Below are 27,953 nucleotides of genomic sequence, written 5' to 3' on the forward strand. Positions count from 1 at the left end.
CTCCTGAACAGACCCCAGCTGTAACGTTAAATCCTCCTGAACAGACCCCAGCTGTAACGTTACATCCTCCTGAACAGACCCCAGCTGTAACGTTAAATCCTCCTGAACAGACCCCAGCTGTAACGTTACATCCTCCTGAACAGACCCCAGCTGTAACGTTACACCCTCCTGAACATACCCCAGCTGTAACGTTACACCCTCCTGAACAGACCCCAGCTGTAACGTTACATCCTCCTGAACAGACCCCTGCTGAGTCTAAAACTATCCTGATAAAGAAGGGCTATGACTTAAGGTCTCCGTGACAACGTCATCAGGATAACAGATAAGAGTGAAGGGATGAGAAGTCTCTATTGTCTCCTGTCTGCTCCTGTTCAGATAAGAAGGCTCTACTGTCTCCTGTCTGCTGCTGTTCAGATAAGAAGGCTCTACTGTCTCCTGTCTGCTCCTGTTTGGATAAGAAGTCTCTACTGTCTCCTGTCTGCTCCTGTTCAGATAAGAAGGCTCTACTGTCTCCTGTCTGCTCCTGTTTGGATAAGAAGTCTCTACTGTCTCCTGTCTGCTGCTGTTTGGATAAGAAGGCTCTACTGTCTCCTGTCTGCTGCTGTTCAGACAAGGCTCTACTGTCTCCTGTCTGCTCCTGTTTGGATAAGAAGGCTCTACTGTCTCCTGCTGTTCAGATAAGGCTCTACTGTCTCCTGTCTGCTCCTGTTTGGATAAGGCCCGTGTCATCAGCTCATCTGCATGATGCACCAACCAGTATGACATCATCATCAACAACACACTAACCCGAGTGCCAAGACAACCTCTACCTTTGAAACTTCTTACTAGAACCACAACTAAACAACAAATGCTGTTTCCTTTGACTGAATTGCCAAGAGTTCTTCATCAGGGCTTGTATGTTTCAAGCATCTCAGAATATGAGTGCTGGTCTACGATCAGGAACTCCCTGTAGTTATTATAATCGTCTTCATTATGACCTGAGAGACAAAACTGATCCTTGATCAGCACTTCTACTCAGAGACATTTTGGGAATACAGGCCTTGAATGCAATTTCCACCATCACAATGCTTAGAGATGCTGCATCTTAATCAAATATGTTCTCCAAGAGAGGAGTGTTACAGTAGACACATGTTCTGTTCTATTCTTGCAGTATTAATAGTCTATCTATCTCTTCTATATGACAACACGTGAGCTTCTTTGATTCCAGTATAGACATGGCCTATCTTAAAAAGGTACTGTAGTGTGTAGGATCAATCTGAGTGTTGTGTAAGTGATGGATTGGGCTGTACTAGCTCTGGTCCAGGGTGTTAGTGTGGTTACCTTCAGGTAGTCTGTAGTCCAGGGTGTTAGTGTGGCTACCTTCAGGTAGTCTGTAGTCCAGGGTGTTAGTGTGGCTACCTTCAGGTAGTCTGTGGTCCAGGGTGTTAGTGTGGCTGCCTTCAGGTAGACTCTGGTCCAGGGTGTTAGTGTGGTTACCTTCAGATAGACTCTGGTCAAGGGTGTTAGTGTGGCTGCCTTCAGGTAGTCTGTGGTCCAGGGTGTTAGTGTGGCTACCTTCAGGTAGACTCTGGTCCAGGGTGTTAGTGTGGTTACCTTCAGATAGACTCTGGTCCAGGGTGTTAGTGTGGCTGCCTTCAGGTAGTCTGTGGTCCAGGGTGTTAGTGTGGCTACCTTCAGGTAGACTCTGGTCCAGGGTGTTAGTGTGGCTGCCTTCAGATAGACTCTGGTCCAGGGTGTTAGTGTGGCTGCCTTCAGGTAGTCTGTGGTCCAGGGTGTTAGTGTGGCTGCCTTCAGGTAGTCTGTGGTCCAGGGTGTTAGTGTGGCTGCCTTCAGATAGACTCTGGTCCAGGGTGTTAGTGTGGCTACCTTCAGATAGACTCTGGTCCAGGGTGTTAGTGCGGCTACCTTCAGGTAGTCTGTGGTCCAGAGTGCTAGTGTGGCTGCCTTCAGGTAGTCTGTGGTCCAGGGTGTTAGTGCGGCTACCTTTAGGTAGTCTCTGGTCCAGGGTGTTAGTGTGGCAGGCAGTCTCAGCATCAGTGTTAGTGCGGCTTGCTGAAGTCTCAGCAGAGGACATGTTAACTCCATGGACCAGAGTGTTAGTGTGGCTTGCTGAAGTCTCAGCAGGGGGCATGTTAACTCCATGGACCAGAGTGTTAGTGTGGCTTGCTGAAGTCTCAGCAGGGGGCATGTTAACTCCATGGACCAGAGTGTTAGTGTGGCTTGCTGAAGTCTCAGCAGGGGGCATGTTAACTCCATGGACCAGAGTGTTACTGTGGCTTGCTGAAGTCTCAGCAGGGGGCATGTTTACTCCATGGACCAGAGTGTTAGTGTGGCTTGCTGAAGTCTCAGCAGGGGGCATGTTAACTCCATGGACCAGAGTGTTAGTGTGGCTTGCTGAAGTCTCAGCAGGGGGCATGTTAACTCCATGGACCAGAGTGTTAGTGTGGCTTGCTGAAGTCTCAGCAGGTGGCATGTTAACTCCATGGACCAGGGTGAAGGCTATACCTAAATTCAATGATGACCTCTATCACGAAATGTGTCATTGTTGTGAAGTTGGAAAAAGCAGTTTGAGTGTTATCGTATCTCTTATACTGCCTAATTCACTAGCTTTCAGTGAAGTGAGCAATTACCTCTTTGCGTCCCAAATGGTAACCTGTTCCCTATATAGTACCCTACTTCTGACCAGGACCCTATGGGCCCAGGGGTGCTATTTGGGACGTAGATCGAGAGTGAAGTAGGTAGCTAGCCGTGTGACAATATGATAAATAACAAAGTGCTGTTATAATATGTGCAATACAGATGTAGGATCTTAGGTCACCCTGTTGCAGGAGAACTTTCCTGCAATGCAGGAAACATAAAACTTGTCATGTATTTGTAATTTCCATTTACGACTTGATTTTCCATTATGAGCAATGTAATCAACCCTTACAAAAAATGTCCATTAATTATAATCTACATAATAATTCACATCTCCTGTTACTACAGGATTATTTTCCTGCTGTAGCAACCTGGCTCAAATTAAGATCCTACATCTGCAGCCTCCTTTGATAGAGAAATGTTGGTGTGTTTGGGGGACTGGTGGGAAGCACTTTGTGAAATAAATAGTTTTGCTCTTTTCAGGCCAATTTAGGTGCTTTAGATGTATAATTAGTGAAATATCATCATACCAAAAATGTCTTTGTTCATTGTAATGTTTTCCATCTTAGTTGAAACCGACAGTCAACTGTTGGGTTAATAGTAACTTTTAATTCAGTAGAGTAGCAATACATTTCCTGTTGCAGTAACTTATTATACAAGTGGATTAGGGTCACTTTACAATCTGATTGGTTAAGGATCAGTTTTCAGCTGATTATCCAAATAAATCTGGAATTTTAAAAATGTGGGGGAACTCATTCTGTGTTGTCTATTGTATATAAAATTTGACAGTCTCAGCAGAAAAGGTCACTAGACACAAACGTGGAGAAAATCCAAATCATTTTACTGGAAAAATATAATTAAAAAGATGCATGAATAACAGACGATCCTTACAACAGCTGTATACAACAGTCCCCAATGATCCTCTAGCTAGCACTACACTGACACAGTCTGGTCGGACTTTTACACAGGCTCTGCATCCCAAATGGCACCCTACTCCCTATCTAGCACACTACTTGTCAAAAGTAGTGCACTATACAGGGAATAGGGTGTCATTTGTGACGCGTACTAGGACTAGAGTTCAGAAGTAATCAAGGTGACATATTCACACTCCCCAGTAGCTTTAACAGCTACGGAAACCAAAAGTCTCCGATTCCCACAACAAACATTCAGCTGTACAGAACAGGAACAGACACATTGGTAGGGTCAGATCCAGGATCGCGCGGTCCGTCTCTGGATTAAGGGGTCAGTCTGAGTCACCCTCTGCTGTGACCCCTATGGCTCCCACAGCTCCAGCCAGCTCCTCCTCGCTGCCTTTCAGACGATCACCTGGACACACACACATCTATACTTCAGAAAAGGGTCTTGCACAAAATACAAATGAGCTGATATTGGCGTAGAGGAGACATAACTGTAGTGCCACAGCTGCTGTCACCATGTATTCTTCATTGTCTTTAGCTCCTACCGTGTTTATCATTTCACAACAAAACACCAGGAATGGCCCATTTTAGATAGTTTTACAGCCACTCCAGACTGAATCTATCCCTTGGTGCTTTCTGATGGAATATGTGGGCTAAAGCCAAATCTATTCTGAAAATGTAGATCACAGGAGGAATCACACCAGCTATGTCAAGTGGCGTCAAGCCTCCCTGGACTCTGGAATCCACAGAACAATTAGTCTGATACAGTCAGTAACTCCCTGTTCAGACCAGTCATATATAGTCTGATACAGTCAGTAACTAACTCCATGTTCAGACCAGTCATATATAGTCTGATACAGTCAGTAACTAACTCCATGTTCAGACCAGTCATATATAGTCTGATACAGTCAGTAACTCCCTGTTCAGACAAGTCATATATAGTCTGATAAAGTCAGTAACTCCCTGTTCAGACCAGTCATATATAGTCTGATACAGTCAGTAACTCCCTGTTCAGACCAGTCATATATAGTCTGATACAGTCAGTAACTCCCTGTTCAGACCAGTCATATATAGTCTGATACAGTCAGTAACTCCCTGTTCAGACCAGTCATATATAGTCTGATACAGTCAGTAACTAACTCCCTGTTCAGACCAGTCATATATAGTCTGATACAGTCAGTAACTAACTCCATGTTCAGACCAGTCATATATAGTCTGATACAGTCAGTAACTAAGTCCATGTTCAGACCAGTCATATATAGTCTGATAAAGTCAGTAACTCCATGTTCAGACCAGTCATATATAGTCTGATAAAGTCAGTAACTCCATGTTCAGACCAGTCATATATAGTCTGATACAGTCAGTAACTAACTCCATGTTCAGACCAGTCATATATAGTCTGATACAGTCAGTAACTCCCTGTTCAGACCAGTCATATATAGTCTGATAAAGTCAGTAACTCCCTGTTCAGACCAGTCATATATAGTCTGATACAGTCAGTAACTCCCTGTTCAGACCAGTCATATATAGTCTGATACAGTCAGTAACTCCCTGTTCAGACCAGTCATATATAGTCTGATACAGTCAGTAACTCCCTGTTCAGACCAGTCATATATAGTCTGATACAGTCAGTAACTAACTCCCTGTTCAGACCAGTCATATATAGTCTGATACAGTCAGTAACTAACTCCCTGTTCAGACCAGTCATATATAGTCTGATACAGTCAGTAACTAACTCCATGTTCAGACCAGTCATATATAGTCTGATACAGTCAGGAACTAACTCCATGTTCAGACCAGTCATATATAGTCTGATACAGTCAGTAACTCCATGTTCAGACCAGTCATATATAGTCTGATACAGTCAGTAACTCCATGTTCAGACCAGTCATATATATAGTCTGATATAGTCAGTAACTCCATGTTCAGACCAGTTATATATAGTCTGATACAGTCAGTAACTAACTCCATGTTCAGACCAGTCATATATAGTCTGATACAGTCAGTAACTAACTCCATGTTCAGACCAGTTATATATAGTCTGATACAGTCAGTAAATCCCTGTTCAGACCAGTCATATATAGTCTGATACAGTCAGTAACTCCCTGTTCAGACCAGTCATATATAGTCTGATACAGTCAGTAACTCCCTGTTCAGACCAGTCATATATAGTCTGATACAGTCAGTAACTCCATGTTCAGACCAGTCATATATATAGTCTGATACAGTCAGTAACTCCATGTTCAGACCAGTCATATATATAGTCTGATACAGTCAGTAACTCCATGTTCAGACCAGTCATATATAGTCTGATACAGTCAGTAACTAACTCCATGTTCAGACCAGTCATATATAGTCTGATACAGTCAGTAACTCCCTGTTCAGACCAGTCATATATAGTCTGATACAGTCAGTAACTCCCTGTTCAGACCAGTCATATATAGTCTGATACAGTCAGTAACTCCCTGTTCAGACCAGTCATATATAGTCTGATACAGTCAGTAACTCCCTGTTCAGACCAGTCATATATAGTCTGATACAGTCAGTAACTCCCTGTTCAGACCAGTCATATATAGTCTGATACAGTCAGTAACTCCCTGTTCAGACCAGTCATATATAGTCTGATACAGTCAGTAACTCCCTGTTCAGACCAGTCATATATAGTCTGATACAGTCAGTAACTAACTCCCTGTTCAGACCAGTCATATATAGTCTGATACAGTCAGTAACTCCCTGTTCAGACCAGTCATATATAGTCTGATACAGTCAGTAACTCCATGTTCAGACCAGTCATATATAGTCTGATACAGTCAGTAACTCCATGTTCAGACCAGTCATATATAGTCTGATACAGTCAGTAACTCCATGTTCAGACCAGTCATATATAGTCTGATACAGTCAGTAACTCCATGTTCAGACCAGTCATATATAGTCTGATACAGTCAGTAACTAACTCCATGTTCAGACCAGTCATATATAGTCTGATACAGTCAGTAACTAACTCCATGTTCAGACCAGTCATATATAGTCTGATACAGTCAGTAACTCCCTGTTCAGACCAGTCATATATAGTCTGATACAGTCAGTAACTAACTCCATGTTCAGACCAGTCATATATAGTCTGATACAGTCAGGAACTAACTCCATGTTCAGACCAGTCATATATAGTCTGATACAGTCAGTAACTCCCTGTTCAGACCAGTCATATATAGTCTGATACAGTCAGTAACTAACTCCCTGTTCAGACCAGTCATATATAGTCTGATACAGTCAGTAACTAACTCCATGTTCAGACCAGTCATATATAGTCTGATACAGTCAGTAACTAACTCCATGTTCAGACCAGTCATATATAGTCTGATACAGTCAGTAACTCCCTGTTCAGACCAGTCATATATAGTCTGATACAGTCAGTAACTCCATGTTCAGACCAGTCATATATAGTCTGATACAGTCAGTAACTCCCTGTTCAGACCAGTCATATATATAGTCTGATACAGTCAGTAACTAACTCCATGTTCAGACCAGTCATATATAGTCTGATACAGTCAGTAACTCCCTGTTCAGACCAGTCATATATAGTCTGATACAGTCAGTAACTAACTCCATGTTCAGACCAGTCATATATAGTCTGATACAGTCAGGAACTAACTCCATGTTCAGACCAGTCATATATAGTCTGATACAGTCAGTAACTAACTCCATGTTCAGACCAGTCATATATAGTCTGATACAGTCAGTAACTCCCTGTTCAGACCAGTCATATATAGTCTGATACAGTCAGTAACTCCATGTTCAGACCAGTCATATATAGTCTGATACAGTCAGTAACTCCCTGTTCAGACCAGTCATATATAGTCTGATACAGTCAGTAACTCCCTGTTCAGACCAGTCATATATAGTCTGATACAGTCAGTAACTCCCTGTTCAGACCAGTCATATATAGTCTGATACAGTCAGTAACTCCCTGTTCAGACCAGTCATATATAGTCTGATACAGTCAGTAACTCCCTGTTCAGACCAGTCATATATAGTCTGATACAGTCAGTAACTCCCTGTTCAGACCAGTCATATATAGTCTGATACAGTCAGTAACTCCCTGTTCAGACCAGTCATATATAGTCTGATACAGTCAGTAACTCCCTGTTCAGACCAGTCATATATAGTCTGATACAGTCAGTAACTCCCTGTTCAGACCAGTCATATATAGTCTGATACAGTCAGTAACTCCCTGTTCAGACCAGTCATATATAGTCTGATACAGTCAGTAACTAACTCCCTGTTCAGACCAGTCATATATAGTCTGATACAGTCAGTAACTAACTCCCTGTTCAGACCAGTCATATATAGTCTGATACAGTCAGTAACTAACTCCATGTTCAGACCAGTCATATATAGTCTGATGGCGTTAGTTACTGACTGTATCAGACTATATATGACTGGTCTGAACAGGGAGTTACTGACTGTATCAGACTATATATGACTGGTCTGAACATGGAGTTACTGACTGTATCAGACTATATATGACTGGTCTGAACAGGGAGTTACTGACTGTATCAGACTATATATGACTGGTCTGAACAGGGAGTTACTGACTGTATCAGACTATATATGACTGGTCTGAACAGGGAGTTACTGACTGTATCAGACTATATATATGACTGGTCTGAACAGGGAGTTACTGACTGTATCAGACTAATTGTTCTGTGGATTCCAGAGTCCAGGGAGGCTTGACGCCACTTGGCATAACTGGTGTGATTCCTCCTGTGATCTACATTTTCAGAATAGATTTGGCTTTAGCCCACATATTCCATCAGAAAGCACCAAGGGATAGATTCAGTCTGGAGTGGCTGTAAAACTATCTAAAATGGGCCATTCCTGGTGTTTTGTTGTGAAATGATAAACACGGTAGGAGCTAAAGACAATGAAGAATACATGGTGACAGCAGCTGTGGCACTACAGTTATGTCTCCTCTACGCCAATATCAGCTCATTTGTATTTTGTGCAAGACCCAAGCACACATTCCCTGTATTTAATACAATAACAAATACTCACGGATAAGTTCAGCGATGGCCTTCTGTGTTCTCCTCTCAAGCTTCTCCAGCTTCTTCGCCACGTCTCGCTTCAAATCCCTTCAATCAGAAACAGGACATTAGACCACAACAACAAGGCATAGGGAAATTAACCAAGAATTATACTTGTTATACTATGAAGTATAATGTCTTAGTCAAAATGTCTTACCAATCAGGTTTCCTGGGGGCTAGGTTGGCCAAATCCTATGGAGGAAATATGATCACATGTATTTAAAATGGTGGAAACTTAACATGAACACTAATCAAACAGTAGGCTATCTACTGACTGATCCCAGAGGGCTTTGGATATTTGAACTATTTAAAGATCACTACTTACCACTTCTTCAATGACTGACTCTGGTTTAGCTGCATCTAGCTGGTCCTTCACTTTCTCCTCCACTGGAATAACACAAAGCATGCCTTATGTACAGCTACATCCTGTAATAGTTACAGGACCAGTCAAAAGTTGGACACACCTACTCATTCCAGGGTTTCTCTTTATTTTTACTATTTTCTACATTGTAGAATAATAGTGAAGACATCAAAACTATGAAATAACACATGGAATCATGTAGTAACCAAATAAGTGTTAAATCAAAAGATATTTAAAAATGTTAGGTTCTTCAAAGTAGCCACCTTTTGCCTTAATGACAGCTTTGCACACTCTTGGCATTCTCCCAACCAGCTTCAGGAGGAATGCTTTTCCAACAGTCTTGAAGGAGTTCCCACATATGCTGAGCACTTGTTGGCTGCTTTTCCTTCACTCTGCGGTCCAACTCATCCCAAACCATCTCAATTTAGTTGAGGCGGGTGATTGTGGAGGCCAGGTCATCTGATGCAGCACTCCATCACTCTCATTCTTGGTCAAATAGCCCTTACACAGCCTGGAGGTGTGTTGGGTCATTGTTCTGTTGAAAAACAAATGATACGCCATCCCATCTGGTTTTGGACTATCGCTGCAGAATGCTGTTGAAGCCATGCTGGTTAAACGTGCCTTGAATTCAAAATAAATCAGACAGTGTCACCAGCAACGCACCATCACACCTCCTCCTCCATGCTTCACGGTGGGAACCACACATGCGGAGATCATCCGTTCACCTACTCTCTGTCTCACAAAAACACGGCGGTTGGAACCAAAAATCTCAAATTTGGACTCATCAAACCAAAAGGACAGATTTCCACCGGTCTAATGTCCATTGCTCGTGTTTCTTGGCCGAAGCAAGTCTATTCTTCTTATTGATGTCCTTTAGTAGTGGTTTCTTTACAGCAATTCGACCATGAAGGCCTGATTCACGCCGTCTCCTCTGAACAGTTGATGTTGAAATGTGTCTGTTACTTGAACTCTGAAGCATTTATTTGGGCTGCAATTTCTGATGAACTTATCCTCTGCAGCAGAGGTAACTCTGGGTCTTCCATTCCTGTGGCGGTCCTCATGAGAGCCAGTTTCATCATAGCGCTTGATTGTCGTTACTCTTTGCTTATTTGAGCTGTTCTTGTCATATTATTGACTTGGTCTTTTACCAAATAGTGCTATCTTCTGTATACCACCCCTACCTTGTCACAACACAACTGAATGTCTCAAACACATTAAGAAGGAAAGAAATTCCACAAATTAACAAGGCCCACCTGTTAATTGAAACTGGCTCTTCAATGCCAAGAGTGAGCAAAGCTGTCATCAAGGCAAAGGGTGGCTACTTTGAAGAATCTCAACTATTATTTGATTTGTTTAACACTTTTTTGGTTACTGCATGATTCCATATGTTTTATTTCATAGTTTTGATGTCTTCACTATTATTCTACAATGTAGAAAATAGTAAAAATAAAGAAAAATGAGTAGGTGTGTCCAAACTTTAGACTGGTACTGTATGTACTCAACATCAGCACCACAGCAGTGCCTTCCTCAAGCTATTCTCTGGAAAGATCTCCTCATCACTTCAGATGTCTCACCTGAAGCAGGTTTGGCCTTGGGCACCTGTCTCTCCTTCAGCTCTTCATCCTCTGGGGTGTAGTTCCTCAGCTTCAGCTCTCTGCTCAACACAAACACTGGCTTTAGTGCTGTGCATTGGTTTACACCCATAAGCTATACTATAAGCAGGTGTGTGTGTGAGAGAGTGAGAGTACGGTAAAGCCCCAGGTGGTGGCAGTGAAGCCACATGTATTAGATCCTACTACAAAACCAGCTGGGGACCTGAGGAGAGGAGGCAGTCTACAGACCTAAACCAAATGTATTAGGTCCTACTACAGAACCAGCTGAGAGACCTGAGGAGAGGAGGCAGTCTACAGACCTAAACCAAATGTATTAGGTCCTACTACAGAACCAGCTGGGGGACCTGAGGAGAGGAGGCAGTCTACAGACCTAAACCAAATGTATTAGGTCCTACTACAGAACCAGCTGGGGGACCTGAGGAGAGGAGGCAGTCTACAGACCTAAACCAAATGTATTAGGTCCTACTACAGAACCAGCTGAGGGGCCTGAGGAGAGGAGGCAGTCTACAGACCTAAACCAAATGTATTAGGTCCTACTACAGAACCAGCTGGGGGGCCTGAGGAGAGGAGGCAGTCTACAGACCTAAACCAAACACAGCTGCAGTTTGTCGTCTCTGGAGGTTACTATACCAGTCAGGGAATAAGGCCTCCCTTTATTCTGTTGAACACATCTCATTAGCATGATCCATCTGCTCAATGGGTTAGTCTGTCTCCAGCACAGTAGATACCAGCTGAGGAGAGAGCTGGTATCCCACATGCTACGATAGATTGGGTTAGTCTGTCTCCAGCACAGTAGATACCAGCTGAGGAGAGAGCTGGTATCCCACATGCTACGATAGATTGGGTTAGTCTGTCTCCAGCACAGTAGATACCAGCTGAGGAGAGAGCTGGTATCCCACATGCTACGATAGATTGGGTTAGCCTGTCTCCAGCACAGTAGATACCAGCTGAGGAGAGAGCTGGTATCCCACATGCTACGATAGATTGGGTTAGTCTGTCTCCAGCACAGTAGATACCAGCTGAGGAGAGAGCTGGTATCCCACATGCTACGATAGATTGGGTTAGTCTGTCTCCAGCACAGTAGATACCAGCTGAGGAGAGAGCTGGTATCCCACATGCTACGATAGATTGGGTTAGTCTGTCTCCAGCACAGTAGATACCAGCTGAGGAGAGAGCTGGTATCCCACATGCTACGATAGATTGGGTTAGTCTGTCTCCAGCACAGTAGATACCAGCTGAGGAGAGAGCTGGTATCCCACATGCTACGATAGATTGGGTTAGTCTGTCTCCAGCACAGTAGATACCAGCTGAGGAGAGAGCTGGTATCCCACATGCTACGATAGATTGGGTTAGCCTGTCTCCAGCACAGTAGATACCAGCTGAGGAGAGAGCTGGTATCCCACATGCTACGATAGATTGGGTTAGCCTGTCTCCAGCACAGTAGATACCAGCTGAGGAGAGAGCTGGTATCCCACATGCTACGATAGATTGGGTTAGCCTGTCTCCAGCACAGTAGATACCAGCTGAGGAGAGAGCTGGTATCCCACATGCTACGATAGATTGGGTTAGCCTGTCTCCAGCACAGTAGATACCAGCTGAGGAGAGAGCTGGTATCCCACATGCTACGATAGATTGGGTTAGCCTGTCTCCAGCACAGTAGATACCAGCTGAGGAGAGAGCTGGTATCCCACATGCTACGATAGATTGTCATCTATCATCAAGGGCCCTCTTGGTGGAATTCTTAGTGAGCTTGGATGATATCTGTGTAGGATAGACAGATTGAGCCCAAAGACAGGAGAAAACCCAACCTTCAATGTATGCATCCCAAATCACCCTATTCTCTATATAGGGCCCTGGTCAAGAGTAGTGCACTATATAGGGAATAGTGTACTTTTGGGAACACAACCTGAGAACATGTCTTTGAATAGGGATTCCTCCTGAGGGAGTGAACAGTGATCTGAGCATGGATCAGTGTTGAAAGGGGGAGACCTAGTCAGTTGTACAACTGAATGCATTCAACTGAAATGTGTCTTCCTGCATTTAACCCAACCCCTCTGAATCAGAGAGGTGCGGGGGGACTGCCTTAATCCACATCCACGTCTTCTGCACCGGGGAACACTGCCTTGTTCAGGGGCAGAACGACTGATTTTGACCTTGTCAGCTCTGGGATTCCATCCAGCAACCTTTCGGTTACTGGCCCAACGCTCTAACAACTGGTTGAGATGTAGGCTATAAGGTAGCTGGAGGAGACAGCAGAGAGCCTGTTGGGGAAAAGGCATCTATGAGAGCTAGCAGTCAACCAACAGGCAGGTCAATACTTGTGTGGATCCAGGCTGGAATGCTGTCATACTCTGGTCCACCACAGCTCAAAGCAGTCAGCTCAGAGCTGCAGTGCATTCGTGCAGACCCCTTGACATTTTCCACATTTTGTTATGTTACAGCCTTATTCTAAAATTGATTAATTGTTTCCCCTCATCAACCTACACACAATACCCCGTAATGACAAAGTGAAAACAGGTTCGCAAATTTATTAAGAATAAAAAACAGAAATACCTTATGTAAGTATTCAGAACCTTTGCTGTTAAACTCTAAATTGATCTCAGGTGCATCCTGTTTCCATTGCTCATCCTTCAGATGTTTCTACAACTTGGAGTCCACCTGTGGTAAATTCAACATGATTTGGAAGGGAACATACCTGTCTATATGAGGTCCCACAGTTGACAGTGCATGTCACAGCAAAAACCAAGCCATGAGGTCGAAGGAATTGTCCGTAGAGATTCAAGACAGGATTGTGTCGAGGCACAGATCTGGGGAAGGGTACCAAAACATTTCTGCAGCATTGAAGGTCCCCAAGAACACAGTGGCCTCCATCATTCAGTTTGGAACCACCTAGACTCTTCCTAGACCTGGCCGCCCCGGCCAAATTGAGCAATTGGGGGAGAAGGGCCTTGGTCAAGGAGGTGACCAAGAACCCGATGGTCACTCTGACAGAGCTCCAGAGTTCCTCTGTGAAGATAGGAGAACCTTCCAGAAGGACAAACATCTCTGCAGCACCCCACCAAATCAAGCCTTCATGGTAGAATGGCAAGAGGAAAGCCACTCCTTAGTAAAAGGCACATGACAGCCCGCTTGGAGTTTGCCAAAAAGGCACCTAAAGGACTCTCAGACAATGAGAAACAAGATTCCCTGGTCTGATGAAACCAAGATTGAACTCTTTGGCCTGAATGCCAAGCGTCACTTCTGGAGGAAACCTGGCACCATCCCTACGGTGAAGCATGGTGATGGCAGTATCAGGCTGTGGGGATGTTTTTCAGCGGCAGGGACTGGGAGACTAGTCAGGATCGAGGGAAAGATGAACGGAGCAAAGTACAGAGAGATTCTTGATGAAAACCTGCTCAAGAGCACTCAGGACCTCAGACTGGGGCGAAGGTTCACCTTCCAACAGGACAACGCAGGAGTGGCTTGGGGACAAGTCTCTGAATGTCATTGAGTGGCCCAGCCAGAGCCCAGACTTGAACCTGATCGAACATCTCTGGAGAGACCTGAAAATAGCTGTGCAGTGACGCTCCCCATCCAACCTGACCGAGCTTGATAGGATCTGCAGAGAAGAACGGGTGCGCCAAGCTTGTAGCGTCATACCCAAGAAGACTTGAGGCTGTAATCCCTGCCAAAGGTGCTTCAACAAAGTACTGAATACTTATGTAAATGTGATATTTCCATTTTTTCTTTCTAATAAACTTACCAACATTTCTACAAACCTGTTATTGCCTTGTCATTATGGGGTATTGTGTGTAGATAAGGATTTTTTTATTTTTAAGAAAAAGGCTGTAATGTAATAAAATGTGGAAAAAGTCAAGGGGTCTGAATACTTTCAGGATGCACTGTACTTTCCATGGACCTACAGTAGCGTAGCAGTAACCTAGAGGCTGGCCCTAGTGGTCAGAAAATGGGAGAAAACGGGACTGTTCATAATCGATCAGGCTACATGAAAGCAACAGGAAGACTTTGAGGACAACCATGTTTGCTGCATCACAACCATCTTGGCCTTTGATACCGCTGTTCTGCAATCTGAGCTCCCATGCAATTTTAATCACTACATGGTTGGTCACAAGATATCGCTCTCAGAAGACTAACAGAGGGGTGGAAAAAACATTTTCCAAGTCGCACAGTGTTTGTAACCAGCGTCCATACCACAGCCAGTACTGTTCCACTCTCTTCAGAAGTACTTCCTGAGTTTGACCCACAAAAACACACAAACCCAGGCTGCATCCCACACGGCACCCATAGGGCTCTTATCAAAAGCAGTGCACTAAATAGGGGATAGTGTGCCATTTGGAATGCAGCAGAGGGATTTGCAATGGCCAGCCTGTGAGTGCACTGCCAGCCCAGTGCTGCCTGGACTATCATTAAACATAAACAATGGAAAAAAGTGTCTGTCGTGTAGGAGGGAGGGAGGAAGAGATGGCTGCTCTTGTTCCTGCAGCTGAAACACAGAGTAAACACTGAACACAGGACACCTGACTGGGAGGATGAGGTGCATTGGGAGACCTTGGGCTAATTCACTATAGGCACCCATCTGGAACAAAAACTGACAAACTACCTGAACTTGTCCTACATGAAATGCTTGTTTCCGTTTTCTGTACTAAAGAAAAGGACCCAGGAGAAACTAACCTGTGTCGCTCCTCTTCAGCTTCCTCCTCAGCCCGGTCCCTCTTCCTGTCTGGCTCCCCGTCCTCTCCATCTCTCACCTGTCAGGTGACAAACACTGGGCAATTAAAAAGGTGACAAAACACCGGGCTACCGAGGTGACAAAACACCGGGCTACCGAGGTGACAAAACACCGGGCTACCGAGGTGACAAAACACCGGGCTACCGAGGTGACAAAACACCGGGCTACCGAGGTGACAAAACACCGGGTTACAGAGGTGACAAAACACCGGGTTACAGAGGTGACAAAACACCGGGTTACAGAGGTGACAAAACACCGGGTTACAGAGGTGACAAAACACCGGGCTACCGAGGTGACAAAACACCGGGTTACAGAGGTGACAAAACACCGGGTTACCGAGGTGACAAAACACCGGGCTACCGAGGTGACAAACACCGGGCTACCGAGGTGACAAAACACCGGGCTACCGAGGTGACAAAACACCGGGCTACCGAGGTGACAAACACCGGGCTACCGAGGTGACAAAACACCGGGCTACCGAGGTGACAAAACACCGGGCTACCGAGGTGACAAAACACCGGGTTAGAGGTGACAAAACACCGGGCTACCGAGGTGACAAAACACCGGGCTACCGAGGTGACAAACACCGGGTTACAGAGGTGACAAAACACCGGGTTAGAGGTGACAAAACACCGGGCTACCGAGGTGACAAAACACCGGGCTACCGAGGTGACAAACACCGGGTTACAGAGGTGACAAAACACCGGTTAGAGGGACAAAACACCGGGCTACCGAGGTGACAAACACCGGGCTACCGAGGTGACAAAACACCGGGCTACCGAGGTACAAAAACACCGGCACCGGTGACCAAAACACCGGGCTACCGAGGTGACAAAACACCGGGCTACCGAGGTGACAAAACACCGGGCTACCGAGGTGACAAAACACCGGGCTACCGAGGTGACAAAACACCGGGCTACCGAGGTGACAAAACACCGGGCTACCGAGGTGACAAAACACCGGGCTACCGAGGTGACAAAACACCGGGCTACCGAGGTGACAAAACACCGGGCTACCGAGGTGACAAACACCGGGCTACCGAGGTGACAAAACACCGGGTTACAGAGGTGACAAAACACCGGGCTACCGAGGTGACAAAACACCGGGTTACAGAGGTGACAAAACACCGGGCTACCGAGGTGACAAAACACCGGGCTACCGAGGTGACAAACACCGGGCTACCGAGGTGACAAAACACCGGGTTACAGAGGTGACAAAACACCGGGTTACCGAGGTGACAAAACACCGGGCTACCGAGGTGACAAAACACCGGGTTACAGTGCGCATTAAGCAGCACCGCTGCTAAATCATGGCCGCCACTGCAAAATAATCTAAATAAATAATTATATACTTTTTAGGATGGTCAAATGTTTTCAGTATAAACTTAAATTACTAAAACCAGATATAAAGTATGTAGAAAAGATAATGGACCATATATATATATAAACACACATACACTACCATTCAAAAGTTGGGTCAATTAGAAAAGTTCTGAAAGAAAAGCACTTTTTTGTCCAATAAAATATCAAAATGCTCAGAAATACAGTGTAGACATTGTTAATGTTGTAAATGACTATTGTAGCTGGAAACTGCAGATTTTTTTTAAATGGATTATCTACATAGGCATACAGAGGCCCATTATCAGCAACCATCACTCCTGTGTTCCAATGGCACGTTGTGTTAGCTAATTCAAGTTTATCATTTTAAAAGGCTAATTGATCATTAGAAAACCCTTTTGCAATTATGTTAGCACTGAAAACTGTTGTCCTGATTAAAGAATTAATAAAACTGGCCTTCTTTAGACTAGTTGAGTATCTGGAGCATCAGCATGTGGGTTTGATTAGCGGCTCAAAATGGCGTGAAACAAAGAACTTTCTTCTGAAACTCGTCAGTATATTCTTGGTCTGAGAAATGAAGGCTATTCCATGCGAGAAATTGCCAAGAAACTGAAGATCTCGTACAATGCTGTGTACTTCTCCCTTCACAGAACAGCGCAAACTGTCTCTAACCAGAATAGAAAGAGTGGGAGGCCTCGGTGCACAACTGAGCAAGAGGACAAGTACATTAGAGTGTCTAGTTTGAGAAATAGACGCCTCACAAGTCCTCAACTGGCAGCTTCATTAAATAGTACCTGCAAAACATCAGTCTCAACAGTGAAGAGGCGACTCCGGGATGCTGGCCTTCTAGGCAGAGTTGCAAAGAAAAAGCCAGATCTCAGACTGGCCAATAAAAAGAAAAGATTAAGATGTGCAAAAGAACAGACACTGGACAGAGGAAGAGTGGAAAAATGTGTTATGGACAGACAAATCTAAGTTTGTCACAAATGAGAACATTCGTGAGACGCAGAAAATATGCTGGAGGAGGCAATGTGATGGTCTGGGGGTGCTTTGGTGGTGGTAAAGTGGGAGATTTGTACAGGGTAAAAGGGATCTTGAAGAAGTAAGGCTATCGCTCCATTTTGAATCGCCATGCCATGCCCTGTAGACGGTGCTTAATTGGAGCCAATTTCCTCCTACAACAGGACAATGACCCAAAGCACAGCTCCAAACTATGCAAGAACTATTTAGGGAAGAAGCAGTCAGCTGGTATTCTGTCTATAATGGAGTGGCCTGCAGTCACCGGATCTCAACCCTATTGAGCTGTTGTGGGAGCAGCTTGACAGTATGGTATGTAAGAAGTATCCATCAAGCCAATCCAACTTGTGGGAGGTGCTTCAGATGACCTCAACAAATTGACAACTAGAATGCCAAAGATCTGCAAGGATGTTATTGCTGCAAATGGAGGATTCTTTGACAAAAGTTTGAAGGACACAATTATTTCATTTTTTTAAATCATTATTTATAACCTTGTCAACATCTTGACTATATTTCCTATTTATTTTGCAACTAATTTCATGTATGTTTTCATGGAAAACAAGGACATTTCTAAGTGACCCCAAACTTTTGAACAGTATGTATGTATGTATGTATGTATGTATGTATGTATGTATGTATGTATGTATGTATATGTATGTATGCATGTTTCAATAAGATAATCTTTGAGAATTAACAACCACCAAAAAAAGCAGTCGGGGAGAATCTAAAATTCCCCAAATGGCATGGTCCCCCATTAAGTTTGTTTTAAGGTTTGGGTCACTAGTCCCCCGTCCCCACTAGACAGTAAGTAATAAGGATCATGTCTTCCTTCAAGGCTAACTTCTCTCCAGGACACTAACACAATACTTTGTTTTACTGCTGCTGTTTCATTATGTTACTTTTATTACCTTTTTTTTATTTTTTTACTTAAACTTATTTTTCTTAAAAAGTTTTTAAAGCATTGTTGGTTAAGAGCGTGTCAGTAAGCATTTCACTGTAAGGTCTAGTACATCTGTTGTATTCGGTGCATGTGACAAATACAATTTCATTTGATGATTCATTACCTTTTTGAGGTAGGCCCATTTGGGATTCAAATAGAAACATTACATAATGGGCTTGAGGGCTGTGAAATACAAATAATGAGATCCTTAAAAAACATAGGAGTTGGTCTGAAAAATCAATACAGCCTAACTGTCACGCAAACTGTGATGGAGTTAGTAAAACTAACCAGGTCACAAGACAGGAGTGGTTCCCTGTATGAAAACATGTCACCATAAAACATACACATGTAAACAAAAAGTAGTTTTTTTTTTTTTTTTTAAATATCAGAACATTGTTGACCGTGACCCAAGTCACAAAACATAACAATGAGGACTAGCAGGACTCCTCCCAGTCCTGCGTTTTCCTGGAGAGGCTTCCTGTCCACCAGCTGGAACAATCAAAACGGACTCATTCTCCAGTACAGTACAACAATCACATGCTGTAGGAATGTCAACAGCCGTTCATCAAGAATAGCCAAGCTGCTGGGCCAAGCCCACTGGCGTTCCCCTTCAACGGGGCTGTCACTGGCTGGCTTAGCCAAACACACTGAAGGACATTCCCTGATTGTGTTGCAAATGGCAACTTAGTCAACAGAGCCCCGGTCAAAAGAAGTGCACTATATAGGGCGTAGGGTGCCATTTGGGAGGGAGACCAATTCCAACGGCCAAAACGGTGACTTGCTTGCCCTTGGAACAAACAACACATATAGTGTCATTTGGAGGACATTTACAGCAGTAGAACAAGCAGCATATAGTGTCATTTGGAGGACGTTTACAGCAGTAGAACAAGCAGCATATAGTGTCATTTGGAGGACGTTTACAGCAGTAGAACAAGCAGCATATAGTGTCATTTGGAGGACGTTTACAGCAGTAGAACAAGCAGCATATAGTGTCATTTGGAGGACGTTTACAGCAGTAGAACAAGCAGCATATAGTGTCATTTGGAGGACGTTTACAGCAGTAGAACAAGCAGCATATAGTGTCATTTGGAGGACGTTTACAGCAGTAGAACAAGCAGCATATAGTGTCATTTGGAGGACGTTTACAGCAGTAGAACAAGCAGCATATAGTGTCATTTGGAGGACGTTTGCAGCAGTACAACAAGCAGCATATAGTGTCATTTGGAGGATGTTTGCAGCAGTAGAACAAAAAACCAATGTAAACAACAAGACTGAGGCTCAAGGAGGAAGCTGTTAAGTGGACTTTGGTTGTGTTGGTCGCACTCAGTCACACTGGTAGACTACACTGTGTGTGTGTGTGTGTGTAACTGATAAAAGCCAAACTCTTAGGCAGGGGCCACAGAGCTAGGTGAGGGGCCTGTCCCTAGTAGGCAAACACTGGTGCCGTATAATGTAGCTAGAAGTTGAGGACTTATGATGACTAGCTATCTGTTGTGAGTGGAGAGACTTTAAATAGACCATATGATCAGCCTAAATGTCCAGGAGCCATACTGAACAAAGCATCTGCCAGCTAGCTAGCTACAAAGCAAAAAGTGTGATGATATAAAACGCATTGTAGGATACAAAATGGATCATCACACAGAGTTCTCACTCCCTAAGAGCTCTATCTTGAATTACTCCTGAGACGTACAGTTGTTTGGGAGCGTATCAACAGCAGCAGAGGAACGCTCAACTCGGTTCTCTTATATCGAGACGGAGTTGAGTTTTGATAACTGGTCGCAGGATTTGCTAGAAAACAACATGTAGTCAATTGTTGTAAAAATGTTCCATTCTGAAAAGGCTTACCTGTTACCTACGTTAGTCCTGTACAACTACGGTCCTTCTGCAGGGTGCTGAGATGTATACCAGGTGTTGGGACGTCCCTACCCTAAACCCTACCCATTTAAAAAAAAGTCAACTTCAATGGGGACCCAGTTGAATCTTAGCTGACGTAGTACGAGCAGCAAGGGAAAAGTCGGTGATTCTATTCACAAACAAGTTTTTATTTAAAGTATGAATTTCATCACCCGGCGGTTGTACATAGGGACCGACATAGGGACCGACATAGGGACATTTACAAGAACTGACTGATGGTGGCTCAATGTTGTCAAATCAATTTGTCACATGCTTGGTAAACAACAGGTGTGGACTAACAGTGAAATGCTTGGTAAACAACAGGTGTGGACTAACAGTGAAATGCTTGGTAAACAACAGGTGTGGGCTAACAGTGAAATGCTTGGTAAACAACAGGTGTGGACTAACAGTGAAATGCTTGGTAGACAACAGGTGTGGACTAACAGTGAAATGCTTGGTAAACAACAGGTGTGGACTAACAGTGAAATGCTTGGTAAACAACAGGTGTGGGCTAACAGTGAAATGCTTGGTAGACAACAGGTGTGGACTAACAGTGAAATGCTTGGTAAACAACAGGTGTGGACTAACAGTGAAATGCTTGGTAAACAACAGGTGTGGACTAACAGTGAAATGCTTGGTAAACAACAGGTGTGGACTAACAGTGAAATGCTTGGTAAACAACAGGTGTGGACTAACAGTGAAATGCTTGGTAAACAACAGGTGTGGACTAACAGTGAAATGCTTGGTAAACAACAGGTGTGGACTAACAGTGAAATGCTTGGTAAACAACAGGTGTGGACTAACAGTGAAATGCTTGGTAAACAACAGGTGTGGACAAACAGTGAAGTGCTTGGTAAACAACAGGTGTGGACTAACAGTGAAATGCTTGGTAAACAACAGGTGTGGACTAACAGTGAAATGCTTGGTAAACAACAGGTGTGGACTAACAGTGAAATGCTTGGTAAACAACAGGTGTGGACTAACAGTGAAATGCTTGGTAAACAACAGGTGTGGACTAACAGTGAAATGCTTGGTAAACAACAGGTGTGGACTAACAGTGAAATGCTTGGTAAACAACAGGTGTGGACTAACAGTGAAATGCTTGGTAAACAACAGGTGTGGACTAACAGTGAAATGCTTGGTAAACAACAGCTGTGGACTAACAGTGAAATGCTTGGTAAACAACAGGTGTGGACTAACAGTGAAGTGCTTGGTAAACAACAGGTGTGGACTAACAGTGAAATGCTTGGTAAACAACAGGTGTGGACTAACAGTGAAGTGCTTGGTAAACAACAGGTGTGGACTAACAGTGAAATGCTTGGTAAACAACAGGTGTGGACTAACAGTGAAATGCTTGGTAAACAACAGGTGTGGACTAACAGTGAAATGCTTGGTAACAACAGGTGTGGACTAACAGTGAAATGCTTGGTAAACAACAGGTGTGGACTAACAGTGAAATGCTTGGTAAACAACAGGTGTGGACTAACAGTGAAATGCTTGGTAAACAACAGGTGTGGACTAACAGTGAAATGCTTGGTAAACAACAGGTGTGGACTAACAGTGAAATGCTTGGTAAACAACAGGTGTGGACTAACAGTGAAATGCTTGGTAAACAACAGGTGTGGACTAACAGTGAAATGCTTGGTAAACAACAGGTGTGGACTAACAGTGAAATGCTTGGTAAACAACAGGTGTGGACTAACAGTGAAATGCTTGGTAAACAACAGGTGTGGACTAACAGTGAAATGCTTGGTAAACAACAGGTGTGGACTAACAGTGAAATGCTTGGTAAACAACAGGTGTGGACTAACAGTGAAATGCTTGGTAAACAACAGGTGTGGACTAACAGTGAAATGCTTGGTAAACAACAGGTGTGGACTAACAGTGAAATGCTTGGTAAACAACAGGTGTGGACTAACAGTGAAATGCTTGGTAAACAACAGGTGTGGACTAACAGTGAAATGCTTGGTAAACAACAGGTGTGGACTAACAGTGAAATGCTTGGTAAACAACAGGTGTGGACTAACAGTGAAATGCTTGGTAAACAACAGGTGTGGACTAACAGTGAAATGCTTGGTAAACAACAGGTGTGGACTAACAGTGAAATGCTTGGTAAACAACAGGTGTGGACTAACAGTGAAATGCTTGGTAAACAACAGGTGTGGACTAACAGTGAAATGCTTGGTAAACAACAGGTGTGGACTAACAGTGAAATGCTTGGTAAACAACAGGTGTGGACTAACAGTGAAATGCTTGGTAAACAACAGGTGTGGACTAACAGTGAAATGCTTGGTAAACAACAGGTGTGGACTAACAGTGAAATGCTTGGTAAACAACAGGTGTGGACTAACAGTGAAATGCTTGGTAAACAACAGGTGTGGACTAACAGTGAAATGCTTGGTAAACAACAGGTGTGGACTAACAGTGAAATGCTTGGTAAACAACAGGTGTGGACTAACAGTGAAATGCTTGGTAAACAACAGGTGTGGACTAACAGTGAAGTGCTTGGTAAACAACAGGTGTGGACTAACAGTGAAATGCTTGGTAAACAACAGGTGTGGACTAACAGTGAAATGCTTGGTAAACAACAGGTGTGGACTAACAGTGAAATGCTTGGTAAACAACAGGTGTGGACTAACAGTGAAATGCTTGGTAAACAACAGGTGTGGACTAACAGTGAAATGCTGACTCACGGGCCCTTCACAACCATGCAGAGAGAAAGAATTGAGAAATAATAGAAAAGTAAAACACATAATAATAAATACACAATGAGTAACGATAACTTGGCTGTATACACAAGGTACCAGTACCTAGTCGATTTGCAGGGGTACGAGGTAACTGAGGTAGATATGTACATATAACTAGGAATAAAGTGACATATAACAAGGAATAAAGTGACATATAACTAGGAATAAAGTGACATAAAACTAGGAATAAAGTGACATAAACAGTAGCAGCAGTGTATGTTATTAGTCAAAAAAGTTAGTGCAAAAAAGGGTCAATGGAGATCATTAAATATTTAACTAAATAGCTACCCGGACTAACTATTTAGCAGTTTTATGGCTGGGGGGGGGGTAGAAGCTGTTCAGGGTCCTGTTGTTTATGGACATATTCAATCTCTCCCTATCTCAGTCTGCTGTCCCTACATGCTTCAAGATGTCCACCATTGTTCCTGTACCCAAGAAAGCAAAGGTGACTAAACTAAATGACTATCACCCCGTAGCACTCACTTCTGTCATCATGAAGTGCTTTGAGAGACTAGTTAAGGATCATATCACCTCCATCTTACCTGACACCCTAGACCCAGTTCCGTTTGCTTACCACCCCAATAGATCCACAGACGATGCCATCGCACTGCCCTATCCCATCTGGACAAGAGGAATACCTATGTCAGAACACTCATTGACTATAGCTCAGCCTTCAACATCATAGTACCCTCCAAGCGCATCATTAAACTTGGGGCCCTAGGTCTGATCACGGCCCTGTGCAACAGGTTCTTGGCCACCCCCAGGTGGTGAAGGTAGGAAACAACACCACTTCACTGATCCTTAACACAGGGGCCCCACAAGGGTGCGTGCTCAGCCCCCTCCTGTACTCCCTGTTCACCCATTACTGCATGGCAACGCACGCCTCCAACTCAATCATCAAGTTTGCAGATGTCAACAGTAGTAGGCCTGACTACCAACAATGACGAGACAGCCTACAGGGAGGAAGTGAGGACCCTGGCGGAGTGGTGCCAAGATAATAACCACTCTCTCAACAAAATGAAGGAACTGATCATGGACTTCAGGAAACAGCAGAGGGCGCACGCCCCTATCCATATCGACTGGACCGCAGTGGAGAAGGTGGAACGCTTCAAGTTCCTCGGCTTCAAGTTGCAAAGCTCCAAGTTGCTTAACTTACGGTGGCAGGTAGCCTAGTGATTAGAGCGTTGGACTAGTAACCGAAAGGTTGCTGATGAGGTAAAAGTCTGTCGTTCTACCCCTGAACAAGGCAGTTAACTGACTTGCCTAGTTAAATAAAGATACAATTAAATATAGAATTAGCTCATCACTAAGATCAAGCCTGGGACTGAACACCTCCCTCTGTAACTGGATCCTGGACTTCCTGACAGGCCGCCCCCAGGTGGTGAGGTTAGGCACAACATCCGACACGCTGACCATCAACACGGTAGCCCCTCAGGGATGTGTGCTTAGTCCCCTCCGGTACTCCATGTTCACCCACGACTGCGTGGCCTCACACGACTCCAACACCATCAACTTTGCTGACGACACCACAGTGGTAGGACTGAGCAGTATCCACATTACTAAGTAATTAACATGGCCCACAGACAACCACACATGTCAGCGGCTCGTCCCCCTCAGATCCTCAAAAAGTTCTACAGCTGCACCATTAAGAGCATCTTTACTGGCTGCATCAGCGCTTGGTACGAAAACTGCAAGGCCCCTGACTGCAAGGCGCTAGACAGTGGTGAGTAGAGCCCAGTACATCACCGGGGCTCCCTGCCATCCAGGACCTCTACACCAGGTAGTGTCAGAGGAAGGCCACCCAATCCATAGACTGTTCTCTCTCTGCTTCCGCATGGCAAGTGGTACCAGTGAACAAAGTCTGGAACCAACAGGACCCTGAACAGCTTCAACCCCTAAGCCATAAGACAGCTAAACAAGACTGCTGATTTGTTAACCCACTGTTCCTAGGCTGTCATTGAAAATAAGAATTTGTTCTTAACTGACTTGCCTAGTTAAATAAAGATTTAAAAAAATAAAAAAATGTAAATACATCACTGACAATCTGAAATGTTCCACCCCCATGCAGACAGTGTGGTGATGAAGGCACAGCAGCGCCTTTTCAAACTCAGGAGGCTAAAGAAATTCCGCTTGGTCCCTAAGACTCTCAGAAATCTTTACAGATGCACAATTGAGAGCATTATGTCGGGCTGTATCACCACCTGATGCGGCAACTGCACCGCCACATGGCTCTCCAGAGGGCGGTGCGGTCTGCCCAACGCATCACCGGGGGCACACTACCTGCCCTCCAGGACATCTACAGCACCTGATGTTACTGGAAGGCCAAAAAATATCATCAAGGACATCTACCACCCGAGCCACAGCCTGTTCACCCCGCTATCATCCAGAAGGCGAGGTCAGTACAGGTGCATCAAAGCTGAGACCGAGAGACTGAAAAAGCTTATATCTGAAGGCCATCAGACTGTTAAATAGCCATCACTACCCGGTTACTCAACCCTGCACCTTAGAGGCTGCTGCTCCATATACATAGACATGGACACATTGGCCACTTTAATAATGGAACACTAGTCACTTTAATAATGTTTACATACTGCTTTACTCATCTCATATGTATATACTGTATTCTATTATACTGTATTTTAGTCAATGCCACTCCGACATTTGCTCGTCCTAATATTTCTATATTTCTTAATTCCATTCTCTAACTTTTAGATGTGTGTATTGTTGTGAATTGTTAGATACTACTGCACTGTTGGAGCTAAGAACACCAGCATTTTGCTACACCCGCAATAACGTCTGCTAAATATGTGTTTCCAATACAATTTGATTTGATTTGTTGGTTCCAGACTTGATGCATTGGTACCGCTTGCCATGCGGTAGCAGAGAACAGTCTATGACTTGGGTGGCTGGAGTCTGACAAGTTTTAGGGGTTTCCTCTGACACCGCCTGGTATAGAGGTCCTGGATGGCAGGACGCTCGGCTCCAGTGATGTACTGGGCCGTACGCACTACCCTCTGTAGCTCTTAGAGATGTGGACAGCGAGTAACTTGAAGCTCTCAACCCGCTTCACTATAGCCCTGTCGATGTGAACGGGGGTGTACTTGGCCCTTCTGTTTCCTGTAGTCCACGATCAGCTCCTTTGTCTTGATGACATTGAGGGAAAGATTGTTATCCTGGCACCACACTGCCAGGTCTCTGACCTCCTCCCTATAGGCTGTCTCATCGCCGTAGGTGATCAGGCCTACCACTGTTGTGTCGTCAGCAAACTTAATGATGGAATTGGAGTCGTGCTCGGCCACGCAGTTGTGGGTGAACAGGGAGTACAGGAGGGGACTAAGGAACGCACCCATGAGGAGCCCCCGAGTTGAGAGTCAGTGTGGCGGATGTGTTGTTGCCTACACTCACCACCTGGGGGCGGCCCGTCAGGAAGTCCAGGATCCAGTCGGAGGTGTTCAGTTCCAGGGTCCTTAGCTTAGTGATGAGCTTGGAGGGCACTATGGTGTTGAACTCTGCACTGTGACGTTAGCTTAGTGATGAGCTTGGAGGGCACTATGGTGTTGAACTCTGCACTGTGACCTTAGCTTAGTGATGAGCTTGGAGGGCACTATGGTGTTGAACTCTACACTGTGACCTTAGCTTAGTGATGAGCTTGGAGGGCACTATGGTGTTGAACTCTGCACTGTGACGTTAGCTTAGTGATGAGCTTGGAGGGCACTATGGTGTTGAACTCTGCACTGTGACCTTAGCTTAGTGATGAGCTTGGAGGGCACTATGGTGTTGAACTCTACACTGTGACCTTAGCTTAGTGATGAGCTTGGAGGGCACTATGGTGTTGAACGCTGCACTTTGACGTTAGTCAATGTATTCTTACATGAACAGATTGCGTCATCTGTGGATCTGTTGGGGCGGTATGCGAATTGGAGTGGGTCCAGGGTGTCTGGGATGATGGTGTTGATGTGAGCCATGACCAGCCTTTCAAAACATATCATGGCTACAGATGTGCTCACTAAGGGGCGATAGTCATTTAGACAGGTTGTTGCTAGCAAATCCCATGACCAGTTATCACAACAACTCCGAGAGAACAAAATTGAGCATTCTCATCTAATATCAACAGTTGATTAATGAACTAACATGTTTTAGTAAATGATCCCATCATAGCTGGCTAGCTAATTTCACCATCACTTCACAACTAGCTAACTAGCATAGCAAGCTAATACAGACAGCTAGTTAGCTAGCCTAGTAGTTATCTAACTAGATAACCATGTAGAATCTGTTATTTGAGATTCCAGTTAATCCGTTTTGCACAGCTAACGTTAGCTAGCTATGTACATTTCAAACGAATGTCAAGAGCAATGCTGTGTGTAATTAGCTCCTGTTATTTCCATCAGCTAGCTAACGTTACCTAGCTAACTCAAACAGCTGGTAGCGAGCTTGCTAATTCTATGTTTGTACTGTTTACAACACAGACAATGTTATTGCTGGGTGATACTCACTTGAAGTTGTCGACCTCTCAAAGCTTTAAGTCTTTCTTTCCTTTTTAATGCTTGTTCCTGCAGTGAACCAACCGATTGCTCCATTTTTGTTTCACGTTGTGTTGAAGTGGTTCTGAAATCGATTCATAGGACTAGCTAGTAGCTACTCTCAAAGGTTTAGAAGCGAGTGCTGAGCGCATCGATTC

General features: G+C 44.3%; 1 protein-coding gene and 1 long non-coding RNA gene across 2 annotated transcripts; one reads left to right on the plus strand and one right to left on the minus strand.

The window, feature by feature from the left end:
- The first annotated feature begins 143 nt into the window (after positions 1-143).
- Positions 144-3,378, plus strand: LOC115187623 (uncharacterized). The gene is made up of 2 exons (XR_003876106.1): positions 144-1,365; positions 1,522-3,378. It is a non-coding gene; the product is annotated as an uncharacterized LOC115187623 (long non-coding RNA).
- A 79-nt stretch (positions 3,379-3,457) lies between these two features.
- LOC115187621 (coiled-coil domain-containing protein 12) lies at positions 3,458-27,953 on the minus strand. The gene is made up of 7 exons (XM_029746593.1): positions 27,769-27,953; positions 15,284-15,360; positions 10,574-10,653; positions 8,964-9,025; positions 8,796-8,830; positions 8,610-8,686; positions 3,458-3,963 (listed from the first exon to the last, which is right to left on the minus strand). Exons 1-7 carry the CDS (start codon positions 27,850-27,852, stop codon positions 3,881-3,883), a joined length of 498 nt encoding a protein of 165 aa, XP_029602453.1. The 5' UTR covers positions 27,853-27,953; the 3' UTR covers positions 3,458-3,880.

Source organism: Salmo trutta, unplaced genomic scaffold (assembly GCF_901001165.1).
Source record: "Salmo trutta unplaced genomic scaffold, fSalTru1.1, whole genome shotgun sequence".
In the NCBI taxonomy this organism is placed as follows: Eukaryota; Metazoa; Chordata; class Actinopteri; order Salmoniformes; family Salmonidae; genus Salmo; species Salmo trutta.